Source organism: Leptodactylus fuscus, chromosome 6, assembly GCF_031893055.1.
Source record: "Leptodactylus fuscus isolate aLepFus1 chromosome 6, aLepFus1.hap2, whole genome shotgun sequence".
In the NCBI taxonomy this organism is placed as follows: Eukaryota; Metazoa; Chordata; class Amphibia; order Anura; family Leptodactylidae; genus Leptodactylus; species Leptodactylus fuscus.
In genome coordinates, this window is record NC_134270.1 from 71,887,070 (window position 1) to 71,904,568 (window position 17,499).

The 17,499-nt window shown below is 41.6% G+C and overlaps 1 protein-coding gene across 1 annotated transcript in view; it reads right to left on the reverse strand.

Annotated features, from left to right (window-relative positions):
- LOC142210788 (tubby protein homolog) overlaps positions 1-17,499 on the reverse strand; it is a 34,173-nt gene that overhangs the window by 16,370 nt on the left and 304 nt on the right. The window contains exons 2-8 of the mRNA XM_075280210.1: positions 8,931-8,966; positions 7,432-7,483; positions 6,437-6,590; positions 5,999-6,121; positions 5,781-5,891; positions 4,221-4,334; positions 918-1,079 (exon numbers count right to left, since the gene is read on the reverse strand). Coding sequence (XP_075136311.1) covers positions 918-1,079; positions 4,221-4,334; positions 5,781-5,891; positions 5,999-6,121; positions 6,437-6,590; positions 7,432-7,483; positions 8,931-8,966 — 752 coding nt within the window. The remainder of the gene's footprint in view (positions 1-917; positions 1,080-4,220; positions 4,335-5,780; positions 5,892-5,998; positions 6,122-6,436; positions 6,591-7,431; positions 7,484-8,930; positions 8,967-17,499) is intronic.

Below are 17,499 nucleotides of genomic sequence, written 5' to 3' on the forward strand. Positions count from 1 at the left end.
TACAACAAATTAAGTGGAGTGATGGATGTATGACTTTGGGCGCTTTCTTATATACTGGTCCACAGTGATTTTGGTGGCATGTGTATTCTAGTCTCTAGGTGACTGTAACTCACAAGAAAAATAGTTGAGTGTTCTAGTTGCCCGAGACTAGCTCTAAATGGAGTATAGCAATGCCATTTCCCCTCCTTAGCCACTACAAGTGAATCGAATATTGAGTGGTTGACATTTGTATGTGGTGCTATATATGCTACATTTGCTACATCTGATGTCTGTAGGCGGGGATTTAAGGGATTCAGTTTAATCACCTACACTGCTATATTAGGAGTGAAGCTGGGGTGAGTGTGGGCAGAATAGACACACCAAATATGCCTTTTTTTGAACGTATTTTATTTACTTGATATCACTGAAACTTTTTAATTAAACAAATAAAAGTTACATTTTAGTGTACTTGAGATCCAGGAACACTGCATCTAGATTATGATGCAGTTTAAAAGATCCCTGACACAGAAAAACAAATCTGAGCGCAATCAGGAAAACTTCTTGCTTTGTATGATTAGCGTCGTATCAGCAATAACATAAGTAGTCATAAGTAGATAGAACTACATCAAGTCTCCTTACACTCCTTATGAGCAGTGACATGACTCCTATCTATACTTTGTACAAACAAGGAAAACTGCAGGAACACGTAGAGACTGTGAAGAAAGACCTGCTGGATTTTAAAGATGAAACTTCCCTAGTAACAGGGAGTGAACAGAAAATTAGAAGGAAGGGACATACCCAGTGACAGGAAGTTTTTCAGGCAGAAAAAAAAATACATTATATTTTGGTCCAGAATCACATGCTTTAATAAATGAGGCTTAAAGTGTCTATAAAGTTAGTGACCATTTAAGGGGATATGTGTACATACTGACATATACCTGTCTTCTGTGCCTTCTTTTTATGACGTTGTTTGATGGGAGCAGGAGGAACTGTTCGATCCCCTACACTCATTGAATTCTCTTCATCACTGGAATTCTTAAAGGCAACCATCTTATCTGATGTTATTTCTTGGATGACGTCTTGGGGTTGTATGTCAACAGCTGCATAAAAAAATCCAATGGGAGAGAACCACAATATCATGTCTTTTTCTAAACCTGGCGAAACATATGAGATATCTGAGAGAAGTATAAATATGGTGACTTGGCGCCCGTCTGGTGGAAATAGTGGACTCCAGTCAGGAGCCCACCAGGCCAATTGCAGCTCTTACCCGGACACTGTCCCACACAGTGGTTGGTAAGGCAAATTGGAAAGGATATATAGAAAAACCAGGAAATGATAGAGCGCTAATGGCAGCAAAATCCGTAATAAACTTGAAAATAAAAATAACGAAGTGTATGGTTAAGATGAATTGGTTCTGTTTATTGCTCCAAGGACATGAACAACAGCTTAAAATGGCTATGCGGTTCGACATCGGGTGGGTTTCTTCTTCAGGCCAAGCAGGAGGTACAGGTGTCCACAGGTAAGCCAGATTCAAAGGCTATTGCTGGACACCTACTGCTTGGCCTGAAGAAGAATTCCACCCAGTGTCGAAACGCGTAGCCATTTTAAGCTGTTGTTCATGTCTTTGGAGCAATAAACAGAACCAACTAATCTTAACCATCCACATCATTATTTTTATTTTCAAGTTTACTACGGATTTTGCTGCCATATGAGATATCTGTCAGACGAATAAACTGTATCTGCCAAATCCATCATAAACAGGCACTCCTGCATGTGGGCCAGGCTCAGAATGGTCCACTGGTGAACAGGTTCACAGGCAAGCCAAGTGGGCTTCCCACTCACCATGGCATGACTAAGTACACTCATTGACCTTCATCGTACCTCTCTGATTCCCATCTTCTCAATAACACTGCTGGGTCCCCCATAACCAATAATCCTGGATCATCTTGCTGCTGCCTGGACTACTGGCTACTAACAGGACCCAGGATACAATTAGAGGCAATGGTTAGAGATCAACCTACTCCTGAAAAATAAATTTATCCTGGTAAAATTTTAGGAATTTGACTAGTTGTTACCTGCTGCTGAGACCCCATCTCTGCTCTACAATCCACCTGCAGTTCCTCAGGGACCTTCTCCTCATCAGCAGCTCCCCAGCTCATCCATCCTCCTGGCCTGCTGTCTGCTCCTGTCTGCCTGCTGGACTGAACACCCTACTTCATCACCTGCATGTTTCTGCCACCTGAACCCATCATCTAAGGGCTCTCCTGCTACAATCAACTCTGCTTCTTCCATCTCACTGATGCTTCCAACATAACTCAGCTCTGCTCCATCTCTGCTTGCTGCTATTATCATTCATATTGTTGGCATTCACTTCCTCCCTCCTGCCCCTGAACCCTGTTTGCTTCTTCAGCTGCATACCAAACCATCAGCAGCAGCACAGGAGGCTCTCAACCTGTCAGCTGAGTGACCATGGTCAAGATTGGCCGGGGTAAGGCTGGTGACTCTCCTGAACCAAAGGACAGGCCACTCCAGTCAGTGGGAATGCAAAAATTCCTTAAAAAACAGCAGGCTTCGGGATCTTCTTCTTCTCCAGGGAAGTTGGCACCTGAGGAATTGAGCGGACAGCGTGCAGTGCCACTTGACTCCGACGGGGATGGCTCCTTGCAGGATAATTCCTCGTCATCTATCTCTAAGGGGTATTTAAAAAAGACTTTGTCTCAATCTCTCTCAAATGCTATGGCTCCTGTGCTGAAAGAGCTCACTGCTCTTCGCGAGGACTTTGCTAATGTGACCCACCGGGTGGATAGGCTGGAGACCTGTCAGGGAGAATTGCAGCATTTGGCTTCCTCCGTGTCTGAACGCTTAGATACCCATGCCGCTCACTTTAACTACACTTATTTGGCGCTGGAGGACTTGGATAATCGCTCCCGCCGCAGAAATCTGCGTATACGGGGTCTCCCAGAAACCTACATGCAAGAACAGCTTCCCTCTATTGCAGCCAGTGTCTTCTCCTCATTGGTGAGTGTGGATGTCGCTTCAAAAATGAAGTTGGAGAGGATCCAGAGAGCTGCTCGCCCCAAACCTAGTGCAGAGGCCCCGCCACGGGACGTGGTGTGTGCCCTTTTTTCCCATATGCATACTGTGGATCTTCTTCGTGCAGCCAGGGATGCAGCTGATTTATCCTATGAGGGACACTTGCTGAAGCTGTATCAGGACTTGGCACCTTCTACCCTTCAGAAGCGCCGGGTGCTGAAGCCACTTTTGGATTACCTGCGAGCTAAGGGGTTTAACTATGCCTGGTTATTTCCCTTCGGCTTTTCGGTTCCTCACAATGGCAAGAGATTGGTGGTCCGTATGCCTCAGGACTTGGAGCGCCTATGGGGAGCTCTGAACATCCCTCCTATCACTGTTCCCTCTTGGATGCCGGTGCAGGAAGAGGCGCTACAGTTACCGGCGACTTGGCAACTTCCACCGAGTTGCTCTGAATCCCTGGATGCTGCGTCGGCCTCTGCTGAGAGTTGATAGCTCCGTTTGCCATGTTCTTTCCAGATGGTTGCGCAGACTTTACTTGTTTTCATATTGGAGTTTTTTCTGGTTTGCAACTCATTTCATTTTGCTCTTTTCACTCATCTCCCCCCCTCCTCCCCCCTCACTCTTTTTTTTTTTTTTTTTTTTTTTACCTTTTCCTTCCTACCCTCCCGTCTGCCTCAACCCCCTCCTTTACCTTTCTCTATTTTCAAATTTTATATTGATGTTATTTCTGGCCTCTTTATGCTGAAGCGCATCTTTGCGCTTGGGCCTGGTCCTGACTGTTTTTCGTATACCATGGACAGCTGTTATTCTATGGATGGTCATGGTCTTTGGTCTTATGCTCATTTTCTCTGCTGTTCTCTTATTTTGCCTATGGTACTGTTGTTGTTCTCTGTACTTTGAAAAAATTAATAAAGTTTGAATTAAAAATTTTTTTTTAGGAATTTGTGAAAACGTGTCAGGGAATATTTGTTGTAGTTGTATAGTTGACCTACAGAATGGTGGCCAGAGGCATCCCTTGTCTAGGCCAAGCATATATGCTTCTTTAAATGGCGAGATGGGAATAAACATCTATGTACCTCTCTCTTAAAATCTTAACAGAACTGGTTTCTTTTAACCCTGATATTTGTCACTGTAGAAAATGTAATTATCAAAAGATTATTATTTCTTGTGTTGTAGTTTGCACCAATATTCTAATGAAGTGACCCAACCTTTGTTCTGTGGTGTGTTCTCCTTCTCACAGTCATGAGTGAGGGAAGCTGATGCTCTGCGACTTTTTAACACCTTGGGTGATGTTTTCTTGGGTTCCTTGGGTTCATGTTTTCCTGGACATACAGTAGTAAAAAAAACCATAATGATATATAGACATAGTTTCATAGAAAACGTGCAGAGATTGTTGTTCATAGTTTTGTTCATGTTACATAGTATTTCTTAGTCTGTTGGGTGCCCAGGAAGCTACAGTTTACAGCTAAACTACAGTTACACTTTGGTAATTTGTATATCGCAACAGATTGATAAATGATTTTCCATGCAACGTTATTTTTTTTTCTCAAAATACATTCGTGTTTATGGCCAGTTTTTCAACATTGGTTCAAAGGTCTTCTGATAACCAAACTATATGTCAAATAGGAATGATTCATTCTCAGCTGCATTGTTCTAATTCATGGAACGGCACCAATACAAACTACTGAACCATCTTCCACAGTGATATCCCACCCTCATAGTATGGAAAATACATTGCTACTATCGCAAAAGCTGAAATGTCATCATAGTGCGCTATCAGATCATACCTCCAAACCTCCGAGAGTAGGGTACACATATTTATTATACAATATAAACATGTTGTACTATTATAATTGCTAATACATTATAGACCTGACTAGTTGACAAAGTTTCATCATAAACAGGACCTGTCAGCTTTCCTTAGGGTATGTTCACATTGCATTCATAGATTATGTTTAATGTATGTGCTAAGAAATCTTTTGTGCTTACACCAAATGTATCTATTACAATTTACTCCACAGATGCAATGAGAATCTCCTCCAGTCTGTACTTTACTATTTGTTTTCAACTTTTGTCTTTGATTTTTTAGGGGAAAAAAAACAGTCTTTCCGCAGTTTTTCCACTAGTGGAAAAAAGAAGCGACATGTCCATTCTTCGAGTGGATTCCACCTCAGGAAATCAATACTAGTCAATGGGAGGCGCAAAAACGCTAGGCGAATTTTCCGCCTCCCATTCACTTGCATTGATTTTTTTCAGATGGAAATGCCTAAAAAATGCTTCAAAAAACGCCACATGAATTTTCCTGAAGCAAATGTTTCCTGACCAAATTCCTGACCAAAAAACTCTGTGTGAACTCAGCCTTAGTGAAATTTTGTTCACTTTAAAATGAAGTATTTTTTTATGGTGTGTTTCAGCAGCACCCAAAAAAATGGGGCAATGGACAATAAACAATAGATGCAGACAGCGCCCCCCTGTCTGTCTGGTGTCTGTCTGCAGTCACCATCTTGTAAAAAAAAATATGATGGAAACTTTCTTCCATTATGTTTTTTGCTTTTCTAACGCAAGAAAAAGTTGTGCATGCAGGAATCCATTACTTTTATTCCATCACAAAAGTAAACTAAGATGACAGAAGAAAGTTTATGTCATGTTTTCACATTATAGTCAATATACGGGGGCTCCGTCTAAATCAGTCACTCAACTACCATTAACGTCTGAGCAACGGACTGTAATACTAGTACTGTGAACATATCCTTAGTTGTAACACATACCTGTCCTAGTCTTGGTCTTCTGCTTTGATTTGGCTTGTATTTGTTCTTTCTTGCTTGTTAGGGGTCTGGTGTCTTCAAGTACTGTTTCCTCCAAATCATCATCAGAAATGTCTACGAGAAGGAAAAGACCAAATCATTCATGTTTTTGGTATTGAAATAATAATGAAAATAAAACGGGGATTGATCAAAGCCAAGAGGAGGTTGGTTGCACAGTATACCTCCATGTAGTTCTATATCCTTCTTCTGTACCTTGGAATCCACCTTCATATTCCTCGAGCCAATGACTGGAGTGTGACAGGGACTTGCATGCATTCCCTCTGATATGGAAGGGTTGGTGACCCCTGAAAATATTATAAGCTTATAAAAACACTCTGCTTTTTTATGACATTAAAAAAATGACATGCAGATTAGGTAATATGCCAATTATGTTATTCCACAAGCATTTGGACTTGTTCCTTGGGGAGATATGCACAGATTGTTGTAAACCATCTTTATTTTTTTCTATCACATATAAAAATGAATTATAGAAGGGGGTTCTGTATTAGATGGAGGCCAAGAGCAAAGTCTAGCATAGAGCTTTGGCATGGAAGGCCACCAACTTTCAAATGAATCAGTCAATGCCAAGTTTAGTCTTTATCATATTGTACTTCCCATACCTGCATATATGCTAGAAACAGTGCATGACTCCACCAGAAGCACTTGTTCTTCAGGCTTTGGAGACCTCCGTGGCTTTATCTTCATATCTGGATTGGCTTGAAGCATTAAAGGATCCAGGCGTTTCCTCCTCTGTTTCTTCTCATGAATATTGCGCTTTAGGTGAAAACTTAATGTCAACTTTTTTGTTATGATTCTAGCATTTCTATGTTTCAGTCAATGGTTGACGTCAGAGGTCTTGTGGGTAGCTGGGGCTTAAAGAGGTACTTTCACCACATCCAACAAGTCCAGTTCTTTACATCATTTAATAACTGCTGCTTTTTTTCTAGCGCCCACAGTTCATGGACCACAGATATATCCCCAACATGGGCCCCAAAGCCAGATGGTCCCCCAAATAATTTTAGCATGGCAAAGTACACTGATTATACAGGAGGCTTTGAGTATAACACACTGGGTAGATTATTCAAGAAACTACCCTGTTTATTGTCATATACTGTACACACACAGCAAGCTACTACTGTGAAGAAAAGTTATATTGGCAACCATTCCTCATCTTCGCAAACAAACTGCTCCCATAACCAACCCCAACCTGGAGCATCTTGTGTTTCTCTAACATCTGCTGTTAAGTGGGCACAAATCTCTAGTTCAAGTCAAGAGCCAAACATCAGGCTACTGACAAAACCCAAGATACAATTAGAGGCAATAGCTAGACAGCGAGCTACTACTGATATTAAAAAATTAATTTATCTTGGTGACATTTTAAGAGTTTGCGAATAAGTGTTAGATAATATTTTCAGTGGGCCCCTGAAATCAATTTTACTGGAGGGCCCTAGGTACCCCAGTACAACACTCCATAAACTTATAATAATTGAATAATTTGAAATTACTTGTTGGACCACTTCTGGACATATACAAAGATAGAAACATTTTCAAGAGGGCCCACAAAAATTCCTTATTCCTCCGCACTTTTCTAAACACATACATTTTCATATTTTACCTGCATCTCCAATTTTTGTTGACGTACATCATGTCCATCATCTTGCAATTTACTGCATCAGAGAAAAAAAACAACTATTGTTCAATATAGATATATGGTTTGGAAAGAGCACACCCCTGCAGTTTACAAGAAAAAACTGGTTCATTTCCTTATTAAAAAGCTATAAACAGGATAATTTACCCTAAGGATCCATGAACATTGCTGTACCCTCAGACCTATAGGGGAAAATGCCATCATAATACAACATACTTAATACAATGTACATGGAAAACCTGAAAAAAAAACTTCCATATGAAATAGAAAGTTCATGGTATAGGATGGGTACAAAGCAGTCTATCTAACAGAAATCTAAATTGCAGCCATTCCCATGAGGCTTTAAAGCGTACCTCCCAGTTATAAACAACTTTTCATAAATGTATAGTACAGGTGAAAATATAAAGCTTTGTAATGTATTTTATTAAAGAAATATGTTTTACGTCTCCACTTTTAGGCAGTTACTTTCTCCATATTAGTCTGTGAAGAAAGGAGGGGTGGTATAGAAAGCACACTCAAATAATGGCTTCTGTCACTCTGTTATTCCTTGCCTTGTTAACACTGCTAGGTTGTAGCTATGAGCATAATAGTACACAAAATGAGGCAATAAATCAATGAACTAGCAGGAAGAAGAATTCTACTCAATGGCTCCCTGCTCCATAGAATTGTATGTCTGAGGCTGAATTCGGAGACATATAAAGTAAACAAACAGTCAGATTGCAGATAAGCAGCAGGAGAAACCAGATTTCCTTAATAAGTTATATTTCAAAGTTTCTTATATTTAACTGCACCATTCATTTATAAAGAGTTGTTTATAACTGAGCTACACATTAAAGGGGTATTCAGTTGACAACAAGTTAACCCCATCCACATTCAATTATATGGGAACCACTAGATGGAAGCCGAAGTATGTTGCCTATCTATCTCTGGAAGTTCCAACTAAAAGTAATGGAGCAGCTGCGCACATTGGGTGCACAACAACAGTTCTTGTGATTGGTGGAGGTCCCAGTGGTTGGACTCCCACTGATCATCAAGATACCGGAATACCCCTTGTTGTTACCAGGATACCCCTTTACATTGATTTTTTTGAAACCCAAGTCTCCTTCAATACTTCTTTCTGGCACACAGGATTTTTTGTGCATCTTTGCTTAGTAGTGTAATTCAACCTAGTTCATGTTATCATGGAGGAGTGATCTAGTGGGAAACTAGGTGGGAAAAAAACAAATCAGGTAAAATGGGTTAAAATGGTTTACTATATTGTTTTTCTAACACCATTGCATCCACAGTTATACATGTACCACTAACATGTATCCACTGACCCAAACATGTTTTGAAAAAGGGTAGTATCACTTATATGAAGTGATGGATAAATGACCTCTCAGCTGAAGTTGCCCTATGTGAGATTCATGAAATAGATTGACAGACAGAAAGGATTATGCTAGGAATAAGCAATACATATTTATTACCTGGTTGGCGATTCAACAGCTGAATTATTTTCTGACCTATATATAAAAAGATAATATTTGTTATATTGGAGATAATTGCAGGGTTTGTCTGGTTTAGAATAATTATTCATAATACCGTATATCAGAACCATTGCCATATATTAACCTTATATGAGAACCTCTACAAAGAGCATATCTCTCTCTCTTTGTACATGACATGGGCAGACCATTGATTTCAAAGGACACAATGTAATGTATCATATTCCTTATGGTGGTACTACAGAGCAATTGATTATAGGTGATTGCCAGGCATCAGTTTATTTTCAGGGAATCCGTCTAACAATGCACATGTTTTTCCTGAAAATCAGTCAGTCTTATTGATGTGATATGACAGGGTTAGAGGGGTTGTCCAGGCAAAAATGCACAACCCTTTTAACTTTTAAATCAGCCGGTGGCAGTGAAATAAATAAATAAAAATCATACTGGTCTGTCCCCAATGCTCTGGTGTCCTTCCGACGCGTTCAGGTCCTTCTGCTGAACGGGTCTCTACAGAGTTCCATTGAAGCTGCTCACGTGACCGCTGAGGCCAATCAGCAAATGGCATGTGATGTCACTACCTGTGACATCACGGGTCCTTTTCCGGAGGCCTGCTGAGGATGCTGATTGGCCACAGCGGTCATGTAACTGATTTAGATAATCAGCAGCTTCAGTGGAACTCCGGAAGACACTCGGGAGAAGCCGTCGGAGCAGAAAAAGTGTGATGCACTGGGAGGAAAAAGGAGCATTGGGGACAGCTGAGTATGCGTTTTGGGTTTTTTTCACTACCCCGGCTGGTTTAAAAGTTAAAGCGGTTGTCCAATTTTGCCTGGACAACCCCTTTAATGTCTTACCGATCAGTCTCTATGTATCCCTTGCTGTCCATCTATGGATATGTTATGTATGTGCTTCTATAACTGATGTTACCTGTTACACTATGACTTATTTTACTGCTATTCTGCATATATACATAGCATACCTCTGCCTGTGTACACATTCCTGTACCATCAATGGTCATATTATGACCAGACATACATATCCAGAAAACCTCTCACCTTCCTCCAAAGAAACCAAATAACTCTATGGTCTATTGTGTTATTTAGCTTCAGCTGACATAATAAGAAGTCCAGCAACCTATGGATGTCATCAAACAAGATGGGTGTGTATTAGACCATAATATATAATGGGGCCCCCCAATATAATCATATGTAATCTGCAGTTAAGTATTATACCTTTTCATTTATTAAACATCTATTAATTTATAATATTCTGGTGTGATTATAGTTATTGTTTGACCATCTTTGATTTAACCTGTTAAAAAACCTGTTTGCCTACAAACATTATGTCATATAACAGCATATCAAAATGGAAACCTTTGGTTAAAACATTTGTACAGAAGTCATGTGGAAATAAAGTGTAAGTTCCAATGGTAAACTGAAATTGAAACAGGTGTCGAACAGTGAAAGCTTATTTGTAGCTATAGTCTTAGGGCTCATGCATATGTATGAAACTGTAAGAAAAAAATCCTCTATGCTTAAAATTGGAGATACAATATACAGAATGAGCTCATGACAGCCCAGGGGGGGCCACAACATGGATACCAGAAAAGGCCATATGCAGGAATGGGGCTGCGCATGGATAAGAAAAAAGTATTCTTTTCCCCAGAAAGAGTGCGGCACCTGTTTATTGTTTGTGTCTGGTATTAAAGAGGACCTTTTACCACCTCCAACAAGTCCAGTTCAACTTTTAATAGGGGCACAATTGGAATTTTTTCTCTAGTGCCAACATTCCTGAGTAATCAGTTCTGTTAATTTTGGTGCCTGATATGCTGTTTAAACATGGAACAAACAATTGTACCAAGTGACCAAATTCTGTCCGCTCCAACAGTCCTTTTAGAGGTATTGACAGTAATGAACTGGAGCACTGATGAGCAGCAGGAAACCCAACACCCACACCGGGTGGTATAACAGGGATAAACGACCAGAATTCGGGAATAACACTGTGCTGACTCCAAACGTGTTTAATTCAAACAACGCACTTTATTGGATTTCAAACACACTATTCCAACTCTTCCACACAAGAGTTGGAATAGTGTGTTTGAAATCCAATAAAGTGCCTTGTTTGAATTAAACATGTTTGGAGTCAGCACAGTGTTATTCCCGAATTCTGGTCATTTATCCCTGATATGCTGTTTAGTCTCTGTACTGTCAGGATGGTGGTGTAAGGCAGGGGCAAATAAGGGGTGTGATTCTGAGCTCTGACACTGGCTGCCTCTGATTGGAGCTCTGAATCACACCCCCTGCCTGACACCGCCCTTATGACATAACAGAGCTTAAATAGCACATCAGACACCAAATTTAAAGAGGACCTTTCATGGTGAATACAGCGCACTGTTGGCTTTCCCAATCTATGCCCCGGATGAAGATCTAGCGGTGCCGTTACCGTAGCTCTTCACAGTCAGAAGGGCGTTCCTGACAGTCTGTCAGGAACGTCCTTCTCCACAGCAGCGCCTATAGCGCTGTACTGTGTGAGCGGGGAGGAACGCCCCCTCCCTCTGCTCACAGTTGGCATATAGTCAAGTTGGCATATAGTCAAGAAGGGATATAGGGAGAATGTAATGTGGCTGGCATCCATAGGGATAACCTTTAGTTACATCCCTAAGCTGGAGTGGCATCTCCACAGAATGACAGAGTGGCATTCATACATGTTTTGATGCATCAAGTGAACCAGATGAGCAGACTGAGCTGAAGTACCAGACCAGCCACACATTTAGACTTTTCTAGATGATAGGACAATCACAGCTATTGTGAAAGCTGAACTTGAGTTGGACTTGGGTTGTGTATGGACCTATAACTATGAAGGTGGCCATACACACATCAGTTTTATTTTTAGGAAAAAAACCTTAGTGCACATCCTACTTTAGGTTTATTTCTTGGAGAAGAATAGAGCATGAGGTTTCCTTGCCTGCACACTGACAACATACTGACCTGTATCCCATGATTATAAAATAACACTTTGTGCATAAACCTTTATAGACATATCCATGTCATATACTGCAGTGAGAAGGCCTTGATGCTCAAATGAATGCTAATGTCTCTTCATTCTGCTGATCAGCAGGGATCCCATGTGTGACCACTGACCCAAAAACAAAAAAACACTGTTTTTAGTGCATTTTATTTTTCCCTTTTGGATTTATTCTAACGACTTAAAAAAACTTCTGTTTGCTCTTGTAATTTGCAAATTCTTGAAATAAACTGTGAAAATCTATTACAACAAGCTTCTCATTTATTTGCTGTGCTAATAGTTTTCTATTGACTCTGGTAATGAGTTTTAGCCGCACAGTAATTTCATCTGGGAGAACGCCATTAATTTCAGCAGATGATCCATCATGCTATTCATTTAACCTGAATACAGTTATGTCAATATTCATTGCTGGAGCACCTGCCCAGACACCCTGGATTAAGATCAACACCAAAGCTGCTTATCCATTAACCGAGGACAGCTCAGCCTCAGTGGACTTAGCCTGTGGCTTCTTGTAAATGATGCATCGTAAGAGCACACTAAAGAAACATGTATGGCAAACAGATTGCATCGAACCTCTTCTTCTATTTGCTATGGATGCGTGAAAATTACAACATTTCTAAATTAAAGTGAATGATACCCCATGTGTCAACTGGGTTAAATTGAAAAAAAAAATTAGCTTTTTGTGTTTAGGTTATGTTTAGCTATAGAGATACACACCGAATGGGTCACCAAGGGTCCATTCACACAGAGTTTTTGGTGAGAATTTTGGCGCTGAATCCATGTCACAATCCATGTGGAAAAAACGCCTCCCCATAGAGTTCTATGGGTTCAGCTAGCAGAAAAGCTTCCTTCAGGCGGATTCCGCCTGTAAAAACCAATGCAGTCAATGGGAGGCGGAAAATCCACGTCACAGATTTGGGCGCGGAATTTGCAAAAACCAAGTGGAAAAGAATACACTGTGCTGGAAGAAAAAAACATTTCCTAATTCCTGAAGCAGATTTATTCCTTGCCAAAAAAACTTTGCATGAATGGACCCTTACAATCCAAAGTACTGAAGCAAACTGGGCTTTAAGAGGGGGGGGGGGGTGTCTAGATACCCCATTGATATAATAAAAAATGAGAACTCTGGAGAACCCATTAATAGTACTCTATGCTACTGCCATAATGCCTGGACAACTGAACAGGAAAGCTACAAACTGCAAGGATAGTTTAGTTGTTCCTCCAATGAATAGCTGCGTATACACTTGGTAGAACTGGTACATTTTGGGGGGTTGCTATGGAAGCCAGCCCACAGAGAAATATGCTTAAAACACAAATATCAATGTCTGATTTCAAAAAGAAATCCATCTAATATTCTAATTGCTGAATGTGACATAGACATGACCCTGGAAAAGTTTATGAGCCTAGATACAGTGTTGGGCAAAAGTATTGGCACCCCTGCAATTCTGTCAGATAATACTCATTTTCCTCCAGAAAATGATTGCAAGCACAAATTCTTTGGTATTATTATCTCCATTTAATTTTTCTTCAATGGAAAACCACAAAAAGAATCAAAAAGCCAAATTGGATATAATTCCACACCAAACATAAAAAGGGGGTGGGCAAAAATATTGGCACTGTTTGAAAAATCATAAGATAAGATAAGATAATCCTTTAATAGTCCCACCTTGGGGAAATTTCAGCATGTTACAGCAGCATAGTAATACAGATACAGGATAATACAGAGTAATATGTTACAGACGTAGACACAGATAAGCTGAGAAGAGAAGATATACTAGGAGTCCATGGCAGCTAAGGAAAAACAGAAGAGAAAGAGGAAGACCTCATGGTCATCCTCATAATCATTAGTTCTCTGTGCGGAGAGCTCTTCGTTTGGTCTGATGTAGATTATACAGCCTGGTCGCGGTTGGAAGGAAGGACCTGCGATAGCGCTCCTTCTCACACTTGGGGTGAAGCAGACGGTCGCTTACAGTGCTGCCAAGTCCCATCAGGGTCCCATACATGGGGTGGGATTTGTTCCCCCGCATGGAGGTCACCACAGACAGTATCCTTCTGTCACCCACCACCTGTACTGGGTCCAAGGGGCTCCCCAGGACAGAGCTGGCCCTCCTGATCAGCCTGTCAAGTCTATTTCTGTCCCTGGTTGATATACTGCTTCCCCAGCAGGCCACACCGAAAAAGATGGCTGAGGCAACCACAGAGTTGAAGAAGGCCCTAAGAAGTGTCCCCTGGACTCCGAAGGCCCTCAGCCTCCTGAGCAGGTAGAGTCTGCTGTGGCCCTTTCTGTGCAGCGCCTCCAGGTGATCAGCCCAGTCTAGTTTATTATTGAGGAGCACGCCCAGGTACTTATAGGTCCTGACTATCTCAATACATGTTCCTTGGATCTCCACCGGGGTCGGAGCACCTCTCCGTTTACTAAAGTCCACCACCATCTCCTTGGTCTTCCCAGCATTAATCCTGAGCTGGTTCTGCTGGCACCATTCAACAAAATCCCGGTTTAAGTCTCTGTATTCCCTATCATCGCCATCAGTGATAAGGCCGACTATAGCAGAGTCATCGGAGTACTTCTGTAAGTAACAGCTGGATGAGTTGTGCCTGAAGTCAGCAGTGTACAGTGTGAAGAGGAATGGGGCAAGAACTGTACCTTGAGGTGCCCCCGTACTACAGATCACAGTGTCAGACACACAGTCCTGAGCTCTCACATACTGAGGGCGGTTTGTCAGGTAGTCTAGGATCCAGTTGGACAGGTGATGGTCCACACCACCAAGGTTCAGCTTCTCCCTCAGTAGCCCTGGCTGAATGGTGTTGAACGCACTGGAGAAATCAAAGAACATTATTCTCACAGTGTTCCCGGGTTTCTCCAGGTGAGAGAGAGCTCTGTGAAGAAGGTGGATGATGGCGTCATCTACCCCAATGCCTGGCCGGTAGGCAAACTGGAGGGGGTCCAGAGCGGAGCTCACTAGGGGGCGTAGGTGTGTCAGGACCAGTCTCTCTAGGACCTTCATTAGGTGTGATGTCAGTGCTACAGGTCGGTAGTCATTGTAGCCCATTGGGTTGGGTTTCTTTGGGACTGGTACCACGCAAGATGTTTTCCACAGTTGAGGTACCACCCCCAGCTTCAGGCTCATATTGTACATGTGCGTGATGCTTCTCTAATTTTTGTAATTAACAGCACCTGTTACTTACCTGAGGCACCTAACAGGTGGTGGCAATAACTAAATCACACTTGCAGCCAGTTGAAAGGGATTAAAGTTGACTCAACCTCTGACCTGTGTCCTTGTGTGTACCACATTGAGCATGGAGAAAAGAAAGAAGACCAAAGAACTGTCTGAGGACTTGAGAAGCAAAATTGTGAGGAAGCATGAGCAATCTCAAGGCTACAAGTCCATCTCCGAAGACCTGAATGTTCCTGTGACTACCGTGCGCAGTGTCATCAAGAAGTTTAAAGCCCATAGCACCGTAGCTAACCTCCCTAGATGTGGACGGAAAAGAAAAATTGACGAGAGATTTCAACGCAAGATTGTGCGGATGGTGGATAAAGAACCTCGACTAACATCCAAACAAGTTCAAGCTTCCCTGCAGTCCGAGGGCACAACAGTGTCAACCTGTACTATCCGTCGGCGTCTGAATGAAAAGGGACTGTATGTAGGATACCCAGGAAGACCCCACTTCTTACCCAGAGACATAAAAAAGCCAGGCTGGAGTTTGCCAAAACTTACCTGAGAAAGCCAAAAACGTTTTGGAAGAATGTTCTCTGGTCAGATGAGACAAAAGTAGAGCTTTTTGGGAAAAGGTATCAACATAGAGTTTACAGGGAAAAAAAAAGAGGCCTTCAAAGAAAAGAACACGGTCCCTACAGTCAAACATGGCGGAGGTTCGTTGATGTTTTGGGGTTGCTTTGCTGCGTCTGGCACTGGACTGCTTGACCGTGTGCATGGCATTATGAAGTCTGAAGACTACCAACAAATTTTGCAGCATAATGTAGGGCCCAATGTGAGAAAGCTGGGTCTCCCTCAGAGGTCATGGGTCTTCCAGCAGGACAATGACCCAAAACACACTTCAAAAAGCACTAGAAAATGGTTTGAGAGAAAGCACTGGAGACTTCTAAAGTGGCCAGCAATGAGTCCAGACCTGAATCCCATAGAACGCCTGTGGAGAGATCTCCTGATGGCAGTTTGGAGAAGGCCCCCTTCACATCTCAGGGACCTGGAGCAGTTTGCCAAAGAAGAATGGTCTAAAATTCCAGCAGAGCATTGTAAGAAACTCATTGATGGTTACCGGAAGTGGTTGTTCGCAGTTATTTTTTCTAAAGTTTGTGCTACCAAGTATTAGGCTGAGGGTGCCAATACTTTTGTCCGGCCCATTTTTGGAGTTTTGTGTAAAATGATCAATGAATTAACTTTTTTTTTTATTCTCTTTTGTGTTTTTTCACTGCAAGCAAAATAAATGAAGATATTAATACCAAAGAGTTTGTGCTTGCAATCATTTTATGGAAGACAATGAGTTTTATCTGACAGAATTGCAGGGGTGCCAATACTTTTGGCCAACACTATAGCAATGCTTCCTGCAAAACATGGCACACTTTGAGTCATTGAACCAATTTGGTAGGATTTGGGTATATCTCCCTCTTTACTAGAAACCTCCCTCCAATTAGAAATGTCAAAGTCTTAACACCAGAGTAAGATGCTATAGTTTAGGCATTCTCTGTTTCTTCATCACAATCCGTGATTTCTAATTCCGCCCTTGAGAAACCTCAACATGTCATGAGGATTCCTTTAATATTGCAGGTGTGATTTATATGATTTTACTAAGGGTTTATTCACATGTTAGGCCAGGTTCACACGGAGTATTTTGGCACGTAATGTGGCACGTAGACGCCGCGGGAGCTTTTGCGGCCCGTATACGCTCCCATTGATTTCAATGGGAGCTGGGACCGTATACGTGGCACTATTTTTCGGCCACCGCAAAATCACGGCCGCAAAATAGCGCCGTGTATACGGTCCCGGCTGCCATTGAAATCAATGGGAGCGTATACGGGCCGCAAAAGCTCCCGCGGCGTCTACGTGCCACATTACGTGCCAAAAGACATCGTGTGAACCCAGCCTTAGAGTTATAAATATGGCTCAGGAGGCATATTTTTTTTAAATAAAGCACTAACCACAAAAACGAGGGGGGGACAATCTGAAGTTAGTTGGGGGAAGATCGAAGCAAAAAAATATCAGGAAATATGTCAAAAATATTATTTCACTGAAAGAGCAATTGAAGCTTGGAGCAAAATTCCAGCTGATGTGGTTGGGAAATCTACAGTAGGTGAATTTAAGCATGTCTCCAATAAACATATGTCTATCCTAAGAGAAAAAGGAATCATATAAGGGCAGTCTGAATGGACCATGTGGTCAGTCTTTTATGTTTCTATATCATACCTTTTGCTAGGATTTTCTGAAATCACTTTGTCAAAGCTGCTACCTTTTGACATGATTTTCAATATAAAAATTGACAACATGGCAGCAACATGTGAACGAACTCTAAA